The 17,284-nt window shown below is 37.8% G+C and overlaps 1 protein-coding gene across 1 annotated transcript; it reads left to right on the top strand.

Moving 5' to 3' along the window:
* The first annotated feature begins 14,861 nt into the window (after positions 1-14,861).
* On the top strand, positions 14,862-17,046 carry LOC112274561 (ammonium transporter 1 member 1). Its single transcript, XM_024504217.2, has 2 exons — positions 14,862-15,978; positions 16,405-17,046. The coding sequence occupies exons 1-2, from the start codon at positions 14,877-14,879 to the stop codon at positions 16,818-16,820; spliced, it is 1,518 nt and encodes a 505-aa protein (XP_024359985.1). The 5' UTR covers positions 14,862-14,876; the 3' UTR covers positions 16,821-17,046.
* The last annotated feature ends 238 nt before the right edge of the window (positions 17,047-17,284 follow it).

Here is a 17,284-nt window from a genome sequence, read left to right as displayed (position 1 = left end):
CACGAAATAATTCACATGCATCTTTATTGCTAGGAACAACCAACAAGCCACGTAGATTTTTTTGCATCTTATTCAACTCAAAATACAAGTGTAATGGGGGCTTGCTTTTGGAGTGTTTTTATCAACCTTGCAAGCTCACGTTGTTACAATAGAAGTTTTCTTACCTAGAGGTTAATTTATTTGCATTCAATTCCACTAACTTGTACCCTCACAATATCATGCTTCTATTGATCTAGCATGCAATTGCAAGAAAGTCTCCTTCATACTATACTCATAAATCAATAGTTCATGCAATATTTTGTAGGAGCTTCGGATGCAACTTGGTCCATTGGTTGTAGTTTGCAAGAGCACATCAAAGAGTTGATTTTATTAAGTGAAGAAGATTAGAGTAAAAGCAAGGGAAGTGGAGAGGATTTGGAATAGAATACAGACATGAGTAGTTATGTTGTGAGTAAGACTAGTGAAGAGTATTGCAAGGGAGAGGGGAGCAATAGTGCCACTAAAAATTTGCAATGTGAGGTGTGGTCTACAAATTGACAAAAGAAAAGGATACAAGAATTTTCCAATTCTTGAAAAGCCAAAAAAAGATGTGGTGAAATCTGTGTGGCATGTAGTTTGGATCCTAGACAAAAGAAAGAAATATTTCTAAATTTATCTAATTATATTTACCATCATCAAAAAATAGACCATCTCTAGATTTAGTTCTCTATTGTTAGATGTGCAACAAATGAAAAACGGTTGGTTAATTTTTATCAAGGTTAGAATCATAGAAACAATAGAACCTATAGTTGCCAAAAGACACTTATCTTTGGATGTTTTAACAAAGCTACAATTAGCTTTATGAGGATATGAATGAGTGGACTTCCTCTTGAGATGAGATGGATGACTATCTATTATTTGAACTACCTCTATTTTGATTCTTTGCCTTGTAGTCATGTCTTTTTCTATTTTGAAAAAAAACAACTTTTGATCATCCTTGTGGCACATATTATATGACAAATATAACAACATTTGTCAATTGAGAAGTAAAAGAGCTTTAACACACATTTATAATACCTTCAAGCATCAACATCTAAACCAAAGATGGTTTATTTTTTCATTAAAACTTCTAAGACAAGATTAAGTCAAGTAAAAGTTATACTAGGAGATGAATCTTCTAACACGCTCCACAAAAATAACTTAGCAATTGTCTATACTGCTTTTCTATTAATCTAAAAATCATCCTTAACTTGAAAGTCTACTATGACTTGCTTGTAGCAATTGTATCCATTAATCATTCCATGGAAGCTAAAAGAATATAGCATTTAAAAGAATAAGAGATGAATCAAACACTAACTTGATTGTGAAATTACAAAATCTTATGTATGCATATTTTGATAGAAAAACCTAATCAAAGCTATAAAGCTATAATCTCAGTATAAACATTACACTTATATTTCTAATACTTTGTTATTGCTAATTCAATGATCAATATTTTTTTATTATTTCTTAATATAAAAAAAATTCAATCTTGCATTACAAAAGAAATATCTATTACTTGCAAGTATAGTCAACTACAAAGCTCTACTAACATTTGAGGACGTAAAGTCCACACTCATTTAATTTGCTGAGTTCCTAAAGGAAAATCACATCAAGTGAGAATTAAAACATTAATTTATATAAATAATCTAAGATACACCTTTCAAGTTAAGTGTATGCTTATATATCAAGAATTCACAAAGTACGCATGCATTCTAATAAGAATCTACATGGTTCAAAAAAATACCCTATTTTGCAATTATCTAGTAAATTGAAATTAAGTACTTATCAAAGGAAAGACATGCATGGAGGTATACCTATGTTTTTTTCTAAAGCTTGTTTACAAAAATAAGGTATAATTTTAGCATTTAGTCTTTGGCACTCTCTATCTCAGCAACCATAATTTGCAATTGTAAGAGTGTTAGCTTCCAATTCTTTCTAATATGCATCTTAATAAAAGGCAAAGAAAATGGCTCTAGAATTTAAACTTCTAAGACATCTAGATGATGATGAATCCTCTAATTTTAGCCATCACAAGTATTTATAATATCTATGATCAAGCAACAACTAACCCAACTTGATGTAAACATCTCTTGCATTGTTTCATGATATTCAATGTCATGACCTTGGCAATTAGGACTAAAAACAGTTGATTCAAAGTAATTGCAAGATTTAAATGGATGAAAAGAAAGAAAATAAGTAGAAAAAAAGTTGAATATTTTATTTATTATTTATTATTTTTATATTTATGAAAAAAATTCTAATTTTAGATTAGAGATTAATCAAGAGACATCATTCTATACTTCATTTTGACATGCGTTGTTACTAGCTTTAAGAATAATCTCAAATTATATCAGGAGATTGTTTGCATTGTTTCTTATTTTGTGTGATAGTAAACATCTGTGTATAGAAACTAGACACCAATTTTGATGCAAGTTTTAAATCAAGAATCAATTTTTGGATTTAATAATGGATTTTTATTGGATTTTTATTGAACTTGTATCATTATGCTTTTGGAGCTTGCAATAAATTTACAAATAGTTATACATTCTTATCTAACTTTTTAAATTCTTATTTTTAACAAATGGTTCTTGTGTCACGGACACAGAATACAGACTTGATATCTACCAAGAAGTTCAAGAAGAACTGGCAAGAACTAGATTAATCAGATGAATACAAGAACAACACCAGAGAGGTGAGCTAGAGCTCCAAGAGATGTGTTGTCGAGATTATAGAACTCTTTAGCCTCGATCCCAATATATACTCCTATTTAGGAAGCTTCTCAAGCAACTTCTACTAACTAGAAAGCTTCTAGAAGGTTCCAAAGACTTGTTTCTAGAAGGTTCTAGAAACTTATCTCTAGAAGGTTCTAAGGACTATGTCCCTAACATCTTCTACCAACTAAGAAGCTTCTACAAGGTTCCAAAGACTTGCTTCTAGAAGGTTCTAGAAGCTTGTCTCTAGAAGGTTCTAGAAACTTGTTTCTAGAAGGTTCTAAGGACTATGTCTCTAACATCATCCCTTCCTTTAGCTTCGATGTCTCTGAGAACCAATGTTGTTGTCAATCAATACCAACGCAAGAAAATGAAGATCTGTCGTATAACGTCTGCTATGAACTCTAAGTGTTGTTCACAAGGTAAGTGGTTCGTCGGCCCTTGAAGCCAATGGTAGTGGCCCACTCCTTCAACTTCTGACCAAGCATGAACTTCCGTGTCTTCATTGTGAAATTGTCCTGCAAATATGCCTTCTAGTTGACCATCGTAAGCAGGCTCGGACTCAAATACAATCACCAGTGATCGGTTACTTGGTATCCTCCGTCATCGTCGTGGTACAGGTGGTTTTTTATCTCGGGGTCGCCTTTGTGAACTAGTTGGTTGAGATAATCTGACTGGCATAGTATCTATCTCTTGGCTATCCATATCAGAAGACCAAACTATGGCTACTGAAAAAATTCTATTTTATCTTAGAGAAAATAACTACATCAACTACGAATTTTGGTGGTGCTCTCTCCCTTTCTTATATTCTTGGGTGAGCAAGCTTCAGAAAGAAGCTATTGTCGAACCGGCTTAGGTTTATGAGGATGTTGTTGATGAAACTCCTGTACCTTTTGTGGCGCATTGGTGAGATTTTCAGCTGGCTCCCACGTTCGCTCATTAATGTCATAGCCGCACCAATGAACAAGATACTCCAACTTGCCCCACCTTCGCCGAGAATCCAGCACCTTTTCAACCTCGTATTCCTCGTGGTTCTCGATCTCAATACTAGGTGGTGGACATTGCACTCTTCTAGGAAAAGATGACTCTCGATAAAGCTCCAACAAAGAAACATGAAAGACTGGATGTACCTTCATAAAAGCCGGTAATTCCAGACGGTACGCCACTGGATTGATTTGCTTTTGGATGATAAATGGTCCCAATCTTCGATAGTCCAACTTATCACATGGTCGCTTGGTCTTGATATTCCGTTGAAGAAGCCATGCTTTATCTCCAATTTTGAAAGTAGGTGCTTGATTCCAAAATCTATCTACAGACACCTTGTAGGATTCTTGAGCGGATTGTAATTGAAGCTTTAACGTATTTTGAAGCTTTGATAGTTGTTTCGCAAATCCTTCAGCTGCTGGATTGTTATTTGTTGATGGACTCAATAAATCAAGCTTTGGATGATACCCATAGTTGGAAAAGAATGGTGTGTATTGAGTCGACGCATGGAGGGTGTTGTTATATGCAAACTCGACTAGCGGCACATATGTGGTCCAATCGTCTTCCTGATAGTTGATGCTGCATTCTAAGTATTGTTCCAAGACTTGGTTCACCCGTTTCGTTTGACCATCAATTTGAGGATGAAAAGTCGAAGAAAGCTTGATATCCACCTTCAGTATCTCAAAGAGAGATCTCCAAAACTTTGATACGAACTGGGTTCCTCGATCTGATACGATATCATCTGGTAGTCCATGATATCGATACACATTATCGAGAAAGAGCCTTGCTGTGACTTCATTGGACGATGTCTTCTTACAAGGGACAAAGTGTGCTATTTTTACAAGCCGATCTACCACGACAAAGATGTTGTCAAATGAGTTCGATGATGGCAGGTCCGTGATGAAGTCCATGGAAATTGAAGACCATGGTCGACGTGGAATCGACAATGGCTGTAAGAGTCCATAAGGGCGATGTCGAGGATTCTTGGATCTTGAACAGATGTCACAGGAGAAGACAAAATCTTTCACATCCTTCCACATTTGGGGCCACCAAAAATCTCGAGAAATAAGCTCTAAGGTCTTGTTGAATCCAAAATGTCCCGCAGTTGGAAAATCGTGGCGATATTGAAGAACTCGGAGTCGTGCTGGTCCTTTTGGGATATATAACTGCTCTTCAAAGTATAAAAGATCTCCCTCCACCTTGAACTTGTCGTAATTGGCAAGCTGCTTAATATCAATGGCTACTGAATCTTCAATGGTTACGGCACGTACCTGATTCAGGAAGTCAGCATCAATTGGCATAATAGTAGCGCAAAGCTGAAATTGCTCTAGCTTCAACAATGTCGTACATTGTTGATCAAACGCTGCTTCTCCAGCCTTTGGTACAAGATACGATCTCCTCGATAAGGCATCAGATAGTCCTTGCTGCTTTCCAGGTCGATAAGTGATAATAAAATCGAACCTAGATAGCAACATACTCCATCAAGCTTGACGTCGATTTAGAACTCGAGTCAACATGAAATACTCCAAATTCTTGTGATCTGTGTATACGGTCACTGGATGTACAGCTCTTTCAAGAAAGTGACGCCATTCTTGGAAAGAATCCACTATAGCAAGAAGTTCCTAATCATGGATCTCATAATTGATTTCAATAGCAAAGAACTTTCGAGAATAGAATGCAATCGGATGGAGCTTCTTATCTTCTCCCATTTGTGAAAGTACAGCTCTCAAAGCAAAATCCATAGCATCAGTTTCTAAATAGAAGGCCTTTGTAAAGTCTGGATGTATCAAGATTGGAGCCGTAGTAAATGCGGTCTTCAAGTTTTGAAACGCCTTCTCTACTAGAGGTCCCCATTCCAGCTTATCCTTGCATGTCAACCAAGTGAGAGGAGCACCAACTTGAGAGTAATTCTTAATAAAGATGTGATAGAAGTTGGCAAAACTAAGAAAGCATTGTACATCTCTAACCTTCTTTGGAACCTCCCAAGACACGATTGCTTCCACCTTCTTGGGGTCCATCTTCAAGCCTTCCGTAGTCGCAACGAACCCTAGAAACTCCATCTTTATTTGGTGAAATAAACACTTCTCCAATTTGGCATATAGTCCTCGCTTGCGTAGTTTCTCCAATACCAAACGAACGTTTTTTTCATGCACTTCCTCATTTTTGGAGAATATCAAAATATCATCCAAATAGATGACAACAAAATCGTCAAGGTACTCTCAGAAAATGTCATTCATCATATGTTGAAAGACTGCTGGAGCATTGGTAAGACCAAAGAGCATGATATTATATTCAAAATGGCCATACCTTGTACGGAACGCTGTCTTCCACTCACCTCCTTCCTTGATTCGTACGAGGTTGTAAGCTCCCCTTAGATCAATTTTTGTAAAGATCCTTGCACGTCCAAGTTGTTCTAAGAGACCAGAAATCAAGGGTAACGGGTAACGATTCTTCTTTGTTACCTTGTTGAGGCCTCGATAGTCCACACACATCCGCAACGAGCCATCTTTCTTCTTCACAAATAAGATGGGTGCTCCAGCTGACGATTTTGAATGACGGATGAAGTTCTTGGCTAGATTCTTGTCGATATACTTCCGCAACTCCGCCAACTCTATCTGCGATAGATTGTAGATTGGGCCAAAAGGCAGTTGTGCTCCTTCCTATAAGTCTATGGCGCAATCATATGGTCTGTGTTCCGGTAGCATGTCGACATTTTTCTTTTGAAACACGTGATTAAAATCCTTATATTGCTCCGGTATACTTGCTGTCGAGATCTTCTCCCCGGTAGTTGGAGCCGCATAAATGACAAACGATGTGCCTCCCTTAGACAATCTTATAAATGCTCTTGCTCCAATAAATAAGGATTTCTCTATTCAGGGTTTTCTACTAGGCTTGCTCTTGCATGGTTTTGTGGGAAAGGTCATCTTTTGCAACTTCCAATCTATGGATGGATTATGCTTTTCCAACCAGAAAAGACCAAGAATAACAAGATTTGATGGGGTTCTAATAATATTGAAAATAATATGACTACTATGGTCCTTAAATGTCACTTCTATAGGTTATGATTCATGGGTGACACTACCAAACAAAAAAGGTTGTCCATCTATGACCTCAACGTGAACAGGTTTGGATTTTTGTACTAAAGGGATCTTATGACGCTTTGCAAATTCTTCGTCTAAAAAACAAGCAGATGCTCTTAAATCTAATAATGCTAAGGTTCTCACTTTCTAAAGGACAATTAGGAAAGAGATTGTAAAACAAAGGGCAGGTTGAGCGGAAAGAAAGGAACTTGGTTGTTGTTGCGATATTTTACTGTCCAGCCGCATGGTTCCTATTGTGGCTGGGCATCCTCGTTTTCCTGAATAAACGCACCCCTAGTCTTGAAAATACGTCGATTTTGCTTTTTGGGGCAGTTTCCAACTTTGTGGCCTTCTTCACCGCAATACAAGCATAGACCTTCCTCCATACACCACTTTTTTTCTTCTAGAGTAAGAGATTTGACACGTACCGCATCAATTTGCATGTCTTCTACCTCTGAATGTGAATTCTTGCTGCTTGCCGATATAGTTGGGGTATGACGAACCGTATGTTGTCTTGAACGTTGGTCTTGGCGACGTTGGAATAGGCAATTATCACACTTCACAGCTTGGCTAATAGCTTCGTTGAGCGTTTGCGGATCAAGAAGAGTTAACAGCAAATCCTTCACATCGTCCCTTAAACCCCAATAGAATTGACTCATCAACGCTTCTTTGTGCCAATTGATGTCGCATGCTAATTGCTTGAAGTCCGATGCATAGACTGATGTAGAATGCATCCCTTGTCGTAGTGACCGGATCTTTGTTGTAGCCCATCGAACCTTGTCGTGTTCACCAAATGCTTTCGCAAATGCCTCCAAAAAGGTTTCAAAGTTGTTTAGTATGGACGATTGTTTCTCAAACAAAGGAGCAAACCATGATAGAGCTTGTCCTGTAAGTAAGGTTCCAACAAGCCCAACACGTGACTCCTCCGTTGGATAGCGTTCGGGCTATAAAACTGTTATCAACCTGATTTGGTTGACGAATCTTCGAAACTTAGAACCTGTACCATCAAATTTGTCCGGAAGGCTAACTCGGGGTTCCTTATATTGTAGAATCAGCAGTGCTTGTCGAACCTGAGGTAAAGTTGCTTCTCCAAGTGTAGAAGTTTGAGGCTGGAGCAACCTAGATTATGCCATCTCAGATGCTCCATCATTATGAAGCCTTGCCACGACTCCTTCAATCTCTGTAGTTCTTTGCGATAACGTAGTAAGGGCATTCATGATAGCATCTAACTTGGACTCTGAACTTTCCGTCATACTAATGTCTTGGCCCCCGACCATTCTAAGAGAAGGACACAAATGACTCTACAAGAAGACAATATTGGTTTAGAGGAGGGTACTCCGCAACCTCTAAAACGCCTTAAGAGCTTCAAAAAAAGGGGTAATCCACTCTCTCCAAGAAGAATAAGACTCCAATATTGTAACAAAAGAAGTATCAGTTTAGAGGAGGGTAATCCGCAACCTCTAAAGTACTAGTACACTTCCAAGCAGAGGGATAATCCACACTCTAACAAAGAAGAAACTAACTCTGATATCTGAGGTGAGTGAAGTCTCGACAAACTATCACGAACACAGAATACAGACTTGATATCTACCAAGAAGTTCAAGAAGAACTGGCAAGAACTAGATTAATCAGATGAATACAAGAACAACACCAGAGAGGTGAGCTAGAGCTCCAAGAGATGTGTTGTCGAGACTGAAGAACTCTTCAGCCTCGATCCCAATATATACTCCTATTTAGGAACTTCTCAAGCAACTTCTACCAATTAGGAAGCTTCTAGAAGGTTCCAGAGACTTGCTTCTAGAAGGTTCTAGAAACTTATCTCTAGAAGGTTCTAAAGACTATGTCCCTAACATCTTCTACTAACTAAGAAGCTTCTAGAAGGTTCTAGAGACATGCTTCTAGAAGGTTCTAGAAGCTTGTCTCTAGAAGGTTCTAGAAACTTGTCTCTAGAAGGTTCTAAGGACTATGTCCCTAACATCTTGTTAGTATCAAGCTCCACCAATGACAATCAAATCTTTGTGCATTCTATAACTTTAAAGAGTCTTTTATTAAATAACAAGGTCACTCTTTGAAAGAACATGCCATTAAAGACTATCTACAAGGACATTGATAATATAAGTTTGTCTTTTGGCATGTATTACTAATAGTTCTCTAACATGCTATTCTTTTGCTATGTAAAGATGTTGAAATACATAAAAATTTCAATACTTTCAAACTATTCAAATATTGCACTAATTCATTAAAGAGCTCTCAAATCTAATGGTAGTTGAATAAGGCTACTTTGATATTACTAATATGAATGCAAACAATAAGTACCTTATACACAACATCTCCTAGGGTTTAGTATTGCTTGCAAGCCATAACAAGGAGATATGATACTATCTTAGGCTATACACCACCATTATAGCATTGCATTGCTACATTGCCATCTAGCTTGCCAATTTACTCGCAATCTATGGTTTTGTAATTACTAATCCACTTACATCTCTCTTCTTGTATCTAAAATCCTTAATTATTTAAGGTATAAAGATTACTTTTTTATAGATAGATTGTTTTGTTTTGTATTACCTTGTTTATAGCTCATATTTAGGTAAGTAAATATTTTGCAAAGTTGATTTTTCTTGTCTCATTTTGAGCTTGTTTTATTTTTTGTTTATTTAGTTGAGTTCAAATGATTTGCATGTTTCAAAATTAATGTAACTTTTTATTTTGTACAATTTGTATCTTTGTTTTGTTTTGTTTTGTTTGTTTGTTTGTTTGTTTGTTTTTTTTTTTTTTTTTTCTCTCTCTTTTTAAAATGTGTTGCAAATTAACATATCATTATTTTGTATTTTTTTACAAGATTTTTTTTTGATATAATAACAATAATAGTTTATAAATATACAACTTCTAATACCACAACAATCTTATATTAATTTATAAGATTAGCACCATAAACTCAAATTTTATTCAAATTAACTTGTTAAATTAATATTTTAAAAAAATACTTATATTTAGATCACTTAGCCAATTGATTATTATAAATCCAAATTACGTTCAATTTAGCTTGCAATATTTCTTTTATAAATCCAAATTCATCTACAATATAATTATAAAAGCTTACAAAGTAAAAATATTGAGAAAATAATAAGTTCATATAATATATCCAATTTCTTTGCAATTTCTATAAAGACTCATATTTATAGCTGTGGCTTTGAAATTTTTTTTAAAAATAATAAAAAATAAAAAATTATATAGAACCTTACACATGTGCACAAGATTGACTTGATCAATTTAATGTGTTGTGCAAATAATCTTCTAGATGACTGACCCATGTATTCTCCAATGTCATGGTGATTGATTTTAACTTCAAAAATTATTTGCATATCTTTTGCTATTGGTAGGATGCGAGTAGTTCATATGTATTGCAAATTACATCACAGATAAGATTTAGATCAACCAAAGTAATAAACCTCCGTAATGTCAATTCAACTATTAAAAGAAGCATATTCATCAAGTAAAATTGACAATACAAATCATAGTCCACCAAAATTTTACTATTGTGCTAAATGCTCCAAATTTATTGTTGACATGGAAGATCAATTATAATTATGAATGCTTCTAAACAAGGAGTATTGCAAGAGGTTTTATTAATCTAAGGATTTTTTTAAAAAATTTACCAAATATAAAGTAATATAATTAATGTAGAAAATATATCATTAATAACATTTATTAGTGCCAAATCTTTTTCAACACCAATAGTGAAGAATCAAAGACTCCCATACAATTGAACAAGTTCTATTAACATCCAACAAAAGAATGGCTAATTTTTTTCAAAGAAATAAAATCATAATAATATTGTGATAAATTAAGTTTTTATTTGGTCTACTTTAGGTCTAATTCTTGTCACATTTGAAGACTATACAACAACTATTAGAGCATTGTTTACAATCATAATATCCATAGGCATAGATAAATCTATCTAGGCTTATTTTATAACTTTGAATGTGTCAAAATTTCTCTAGTAGAAGATGCATGTTGAGAAAGTTTTTTATTTTAGGATAGAAGTATCTCAAAATAGATAATACTTTTTCTCTCATTTTCTAGAAAGTAAGCAAAGCATTAAACTATTGTAAGATGATATTTCTATTAGAGAAAGGCAAGTAGGTAAAAGGTTAGAGAAGTTCAAAGCAATGGTATATAAGGCAAAATTATGATTATAAAGACATTGTAGAATATTGTTATTTTTTAGTGTACCTATTAATTATAAAATATTATTACTATTCATGTCTCCATAATTGTATAATTTCTGTGCCTTAATAATCATGATTGTATCAATCTAATTTTTTATGATGGATATGATGATGAAGAGGAGCTTAAGAATCTATGTATTGATTTGTAATGATGGATGTATTGATTTAATAATTTTCTAAATATACATAAAGTTTAGGTAGTTTGTTATGTAAATAAGATAAAGTGACATTCTTTTATTATTGTGAAAACTATATTGGTAGCTTTAAGATAAAGTAATAGTGATTGATTAGCATTTTATTTGATTATTTGTCTAGTAGATTATAAGTTTTATTCATTCTATTTTATTTGATATTTGCTTATATATTTCTTGTGTAGATGTGACCTTACAAAGTTTTGTTATATGTTAAATATTTATCTTATAGAGATTTTTTTGTAATAATTTATTTTAAATTTTATTAAAGTAAAAATATTTTATATTTAAAATGCATAAGATAAGTTTTTTAGACTGAAATAAAATTGAGTAAAGTAAAAAAATAAAATATATTTTGTCTATTTTAATTGTAATAAGATATTCATTTGGTGATATTGGAATTTTTTTGATATTATTAAGTAATATCATTTTTTTTAACTAATCCTTGTGAGTCTAAAGAAAAAACTTTTACATCGAAATTAACCACAAATGGAGGGCGATTTTCTTAAATTATCTTATAAAAAAATTAAAATAAATTTCTTATGAATATTAGAAGTTTTTGTATTAGAAAGAATAAAACAGCAATAAAGAAATAGAATTTAGACTAAAAGACCAAAAGTTTTTATTTTATAATGTTTTTTTATTTATAAATTAAATATATTTGATTAAGATTTCTTTTGTCTTCAAACTAATAATTTTATATGTGATGCACCAAATATGTTTAAATTTGATTTTTTTTTTTAAAGTAGCTATCTTGCAATATATTTGTATCTCATTTTTGAATATTATTCTTAAGCAATTTGATAACTTTATTAACACATTCCAGGAGTGTCACATGTTACCTTGGCCTAATGAGCAACTTTCCACAGCATTAAGCACATATTTTTTTAACTTAACCTATTAAATGCTCTACTAATTAGCAATAAAATCCTCTGTCAGAAAAGGACAATGCAACATACATGAGTGTTTTTTATTGATTTTTTCAGATTTGTTTTCCTTTCCTCTGAAATAAACGATTTAAATGAAAAGTAATTTAGAATAAAATAAAATGAAATTGATGCCATCATTGGTCTTGAGAACCTCTTTTTTTCTGTCCTTTTACTAGGTTTTCTTACAAAAGATTTTCTGAATATTAAGCTTTTTAAAAAAGAGCATCATGACTATTGTAAAGGTATCCAACAACTAAACTAAACTAAGCAAAATTTTCCCTAACTCACGTTATTATGATACACTGACTATGCAAACTTGGTAACAATAATCAGTCCTTGAAATAATGAGAGAACTCGTCTAAATGTTCATATTTCCTAAATTACATATTTCCAGCACTCAATGTCTGAAAGTTCCACATTTTTAGGCCAATTTAAAAGATTATATGAAGATAGATATGAATCCAACCCCATCAGTATTGCTTCGGTGAATTGTTTGTCGATTATGAAACCAAAGCCGATGTTGAATGTCTATCTGGTGCTCATGCTTTCAACTATCAAATCATAAAAGGTCTACACAACACTCACACAACGTTGAAAATCATCAGATGATGCTTGCATCGTCGTCGAAACAACCACTTGAATGGCCCAGTGCCGAATCCTGATGGTCCGGTATGGAATACTAATGTTGATGAAGAGCTCCATAATCTGGAGATAGGTCTTGTTTCGGGGCTTAGTTTCTGGGATCAGAACGAAAATGGATTGTTTGGAAGATATTCAGCATGAAGAAAATCCGGTCAATTCTCTAAACTTATCATATCAGCGGGTTTTCACAATCTGTCGCTCTTCATCCAGACAATCAAGCGTCTCAAATCTTGTGGGTCCTGTCCCTTGAAGCTCACAGATTATACCTCCTCTTCTCATGTATTCACAGGAGACTAGTTCGACTGTAGCATAGTCGGAGGCGAGGTAAAAGCCAGCGAAGGCTGATGAGCCAGGAGACCTTGGACAAGAGAGAGGATGTTGCACAGTGTTGAATGTAAGGAGGAGACTTGTGGGTCCGACCTGCCTTGAATCACGATCAGAATCAGGCTGCACGTAGCTTCCACCCCCTGGAGGCACCCTTCATGCTATAATCAGCCTGCATGAGGGCAATGCTTACTGTGCCTGGCCACCTGATTGGTTTTCTCTACCTCTCATGACAGTTGTTACAATCCATGCGCCGGTGACATACTAACAGGTACTTTGTCGAAAATAGTGGCCGCATCTCTCAAGCCTTTAATCCCCAATAAGCCAAGAGTTGCGGATCGACAGGTGTGGTATAACACCATGTCCCACCATAACATTTCTAGGTCAACAATTCTGCCGGTGAGAAAGCAACTCGTAATAAACCACCTATTCTCCTTTCGCACAGCACGAAACCTTTGTAGTCACAACTAGACGTGATATGCGGCAACTCTGGGCACAGCAGTTTCTGTGTGGTGTGCTCGTGTTTACAGAACAAGTTTACAAAGATCTCCTTCGTTCATAGGAGGATTTCCCTGCTGAATCACGAGTGAGTTCAACATTCCTTGAGACAGAAGCCAGTTTTACACCCCAAGGACCAGAAACTCCTCCCGAAATGTGTGAAGGAATTTTTCATGGAGGAGACTATCGAGACAAAAGATTGAGCTGGAATAATGCTGCCAGGGCTAGATAACAGTGTTACCGGTCACGAACAAAAAGGCTCCATCAGTTCTCACCATCCACCCCGAATCCGGATCTCCACAATTTCTGTTGTCTATATTCCCATAACTGCCAGTTTATAACTGCCAACTTCTCAATCAGTTTCTATTTTCTACTTAAGATTTTACTGGACAAATGTTACCCAGTCTAAATGGATACCATGCATAAGTTGGGCATGAACATATGCAAGTTCGTCTATTTATGTTGTGAGATGTGATGAGCATGGTTTCTTTTAACAGTCTGAGTTGAGGTCTGGGGTAATTTGGATTAAATCAAGATTTCATTCGGGTTTGTCCATGTATTTAAGTGTATAGTTTGGAGGGAACATGTTAATTGACATTTATGTATATATATATATATATAATATTATAACTCTTACAATTGCTTATCAACAGTTACGTCATGAATCACCTTTTCAGTGACACAAATTTTTCTACAACACAAATTAATCAGAAAATTTACTGGAATACACTTATTCTCCTAAAAATGCACACTTAATTATAGTTGCTACACACAAAAACTTTGCACAAAATACCACAACTTGCCACAAAACACCTAAACGTCAATGCCATGAGAACAAAGGACTACAGCATTCATCCACAAGGACGAACGGTTGGGCTTCGAACTGGACCAAGTTCTCGTCCGCATCACCGACGAAAAAAGGATCCCCACGTCCGTGGTAAAGCGACAACAAACTTTCCCAGTCCCACAGACTCACTCCCCTTGATACGAGATGAAGTTGCCGACTCGTATCCAAGCCTGCACCAGTTGCAGTTTGTCAACTCCACAATCCGTGTGAGAGCACCCCCGAATTACGCTTTTTATGCAATGGCTGTGATTCTGATTCCGAAAATGCAGGATGATGAGCAGCATTCAACAATGCCACCGGCCATGTTGCGCTCAGAGCGACTTGTATGACGGGGGAGAGTACTTCGTGAAACAGTGCATATACAACTACAGGAAGTGAACAAGGAGTCGCTGCCTGAACGTGCAAGGGGGCTTAACGATGACGACTTTTGCGTGTCAAGATGGCGATATGGAAAGGATCCAGGGGTTCCTGGGTGCAGTGTCGAACGCCACCGGGTTGAGCATTTTTCTGTGCGACAAGCTCGACAACATCGATGGGCGCCTCGGCTACACCAAGCTGGCGGTGGACAATACGTATCTCCTATTCTCCGCTTACTTGGTGTTTGCCATGCAGCTGGGCTTCGCCATGCTGTGCGCCGGTTCCGTGCGAGCTAAAAACACCATGAACATCATGCTCACCAACGTCCTGGATGCTGCTTGCGGTGGCATTTCCTACTACGTGTTCGGATTTGCCTTCGCATTCGGGTTGGGAGGCAAGACCAACGGCTTCATCGGCCACTTCAACTGGGGCCTGAACGGATTTCCCAACGGCACCTTCGATTACAGCTTCTTTCTGTTTCAGTGGGCGTTCGCAATTGCGGCTGCCGGTATCACATCCGGGTCGATTGCGGAGCGGACGCAGTTCGTGGCGTACCTGGTGTATTCGTCGTTCCTGACGGGATTCGTGTACCCGATTGTGTCTCACTGGCTGTGGTCGGCGGATGGATGGCTGTCGGCTTCCAAAACTGTCGGTCCTGGTGGACTTCTGTTCGGCAGCGGTGCGATCGACTTTGCGGGAAGCGGTGTGGTGCACATGGTGGGGGGCGTTGCTGGATTCTGGGGCGCCCTGATTGAGGGACCTCGCATTGGGCGGTTCGACAAGTCTGGGAACTCCACCAATTTCCGTGGCCACAGCGCGACGTTGGTGGTGTTGGGAACGTTCCTGTTGTGGTTCGGATGGTACGGGTTCAACCCCGGTAGCTTCCTGACGATATTGCAGCCATACGAGGGGGTAAAGGGCCACTGGTCTGGCGTGGGCAGGACCGCGGTGACGACGACGTTAGCAGGATGTACCGCGGCCGTGACGACGCTGTTCGGAAAGAGGTTTCTGGACGGGCACTGGAACGTGCTGGATGTGTGCAACGGGCTGCTGGGCGGGTTCGCGGCGATCACTGCGTCGTGCTCCGTGGTGGCTCCATGGGCGAGTATCCTGTGCGGGTTCGGGTCTGCGTGGGTGTTGATCGGGTTGAACAAGCTCGCCGGTATGCCCAGCTTGGGATGTGGAAGTGCCGGTTTTAGGGGAGAGCCTGTTATGTTGTGGTTGATGGATGTGCTGGGAAGCAGTTGTGTGCGGTGTAGAGGTTGGGTAGGGGTGGATGAAGTAGGGGGTGGGTTGAGCTGAGAAGGAAATGGTTGTAGCGTGGTGAGCAGTTTTCAATCTGCAACAGAGTCGATGGTCGTGCGTGTGGTTGAATGGTTGGCGTGTCAGTTCCGGTGTGTGTGTGTGTGTGTAGGTGTGTAGGTGTGGGTGCACATGGACAATCGAATGTTTATGGTCAATTTGATGGAATTAGACAATGAAGGTGTTTGATGTTGGGGGTTACTGCGCTTTCACAATCTCTGACCTGAGCGGTGACATATGGTCTGACACAATGCGACGCTGTGGGTTGTGCTTTGTACGTTTGCAGCCCGGTTGCACTTTGACGATCCTCTGGAAGCTGCCCAGCTTCATGGTGGTTGCGGAGCGTGGGGTCTGCTGTTCGTGGGTCTGTTCGCTGAGAAGAATTACGTGAACCAGGTGTACCAGACCACTTTCGACAGCCCGTATGGCTTGTTCATGGGAGGCGGTGGCAAGCTGCTTGCGGCCCAAATCATCGAGATCATCAGCATTGCCGCATGGGTGACGGTGACGATGGGTCCGTTGTTCTATGGGCTTCACAAGTTCCGGTTGCTGCGGATCACACCCCAAGACGAGATTGCGGGCATGGACGTGACAAGGCACGGAGGAACGGCGTACATCCACCATGACAATTCGGAGCACCATCTGCAGATGCACACTATCAATGGTCAAAAGCGGACTGACAATGATCAGATGCCAATCTAGACTGGGTTTGATATGTGTAGCAGTGTTATTCATCGTCTCATTGCTTTTTTTTGCTGGTTTGGGTTCTGATTTTCTTTTGTGAAAGATTAGCATTCCTATTGTGAGTGTTTTCTGAGCTCCTGTAATCATGATGTAGAACTATTGTGGGCACATTTATGTAATCTAAGAGATCCATCCATGGGACGCATCCTTGAGGTGTGGATCCCGGACGGATTTGTTACCAACAGACGGCGAATCTTGACCACCTGAGTTCCTGTCATTTCATTTACTGCTTTCAATTTGCTTTTTAGTATTCACCTGCCGAGATCGAATTTACACCGTCTGAGAAACGTTGCATAAGGTGAAGACTTTTCTGCTTCGTGATCACTGCAACCCAATCGTCTAGAAGTGACCATGTGCTTACAGCACTTGCTCTGGCAGTAGAAATATGTGTCCACGATTAGAAGCCCATAACTTGGTCCATA

This window comes from Physcomitrium patens, chromosome 21 (genome assembly GCF_059467195.1).
Source record: "Physcomitrium patens ecotype Gransden chromosome 21, ASM5946719v1, whole genome shotgun sequence".
Lineage (NCBI taxonomy): Eukaryota > Viridiplantae > Streptophyta > Bryopsida > Funariales > Funariaceae > Physcomitrium > Physcomitrium patens.
The sequence above is the reverse complement of the archived record's forward strand: the minus strand, read 5'-3'. Positions and strand labels throughout refer to the sequence as shown.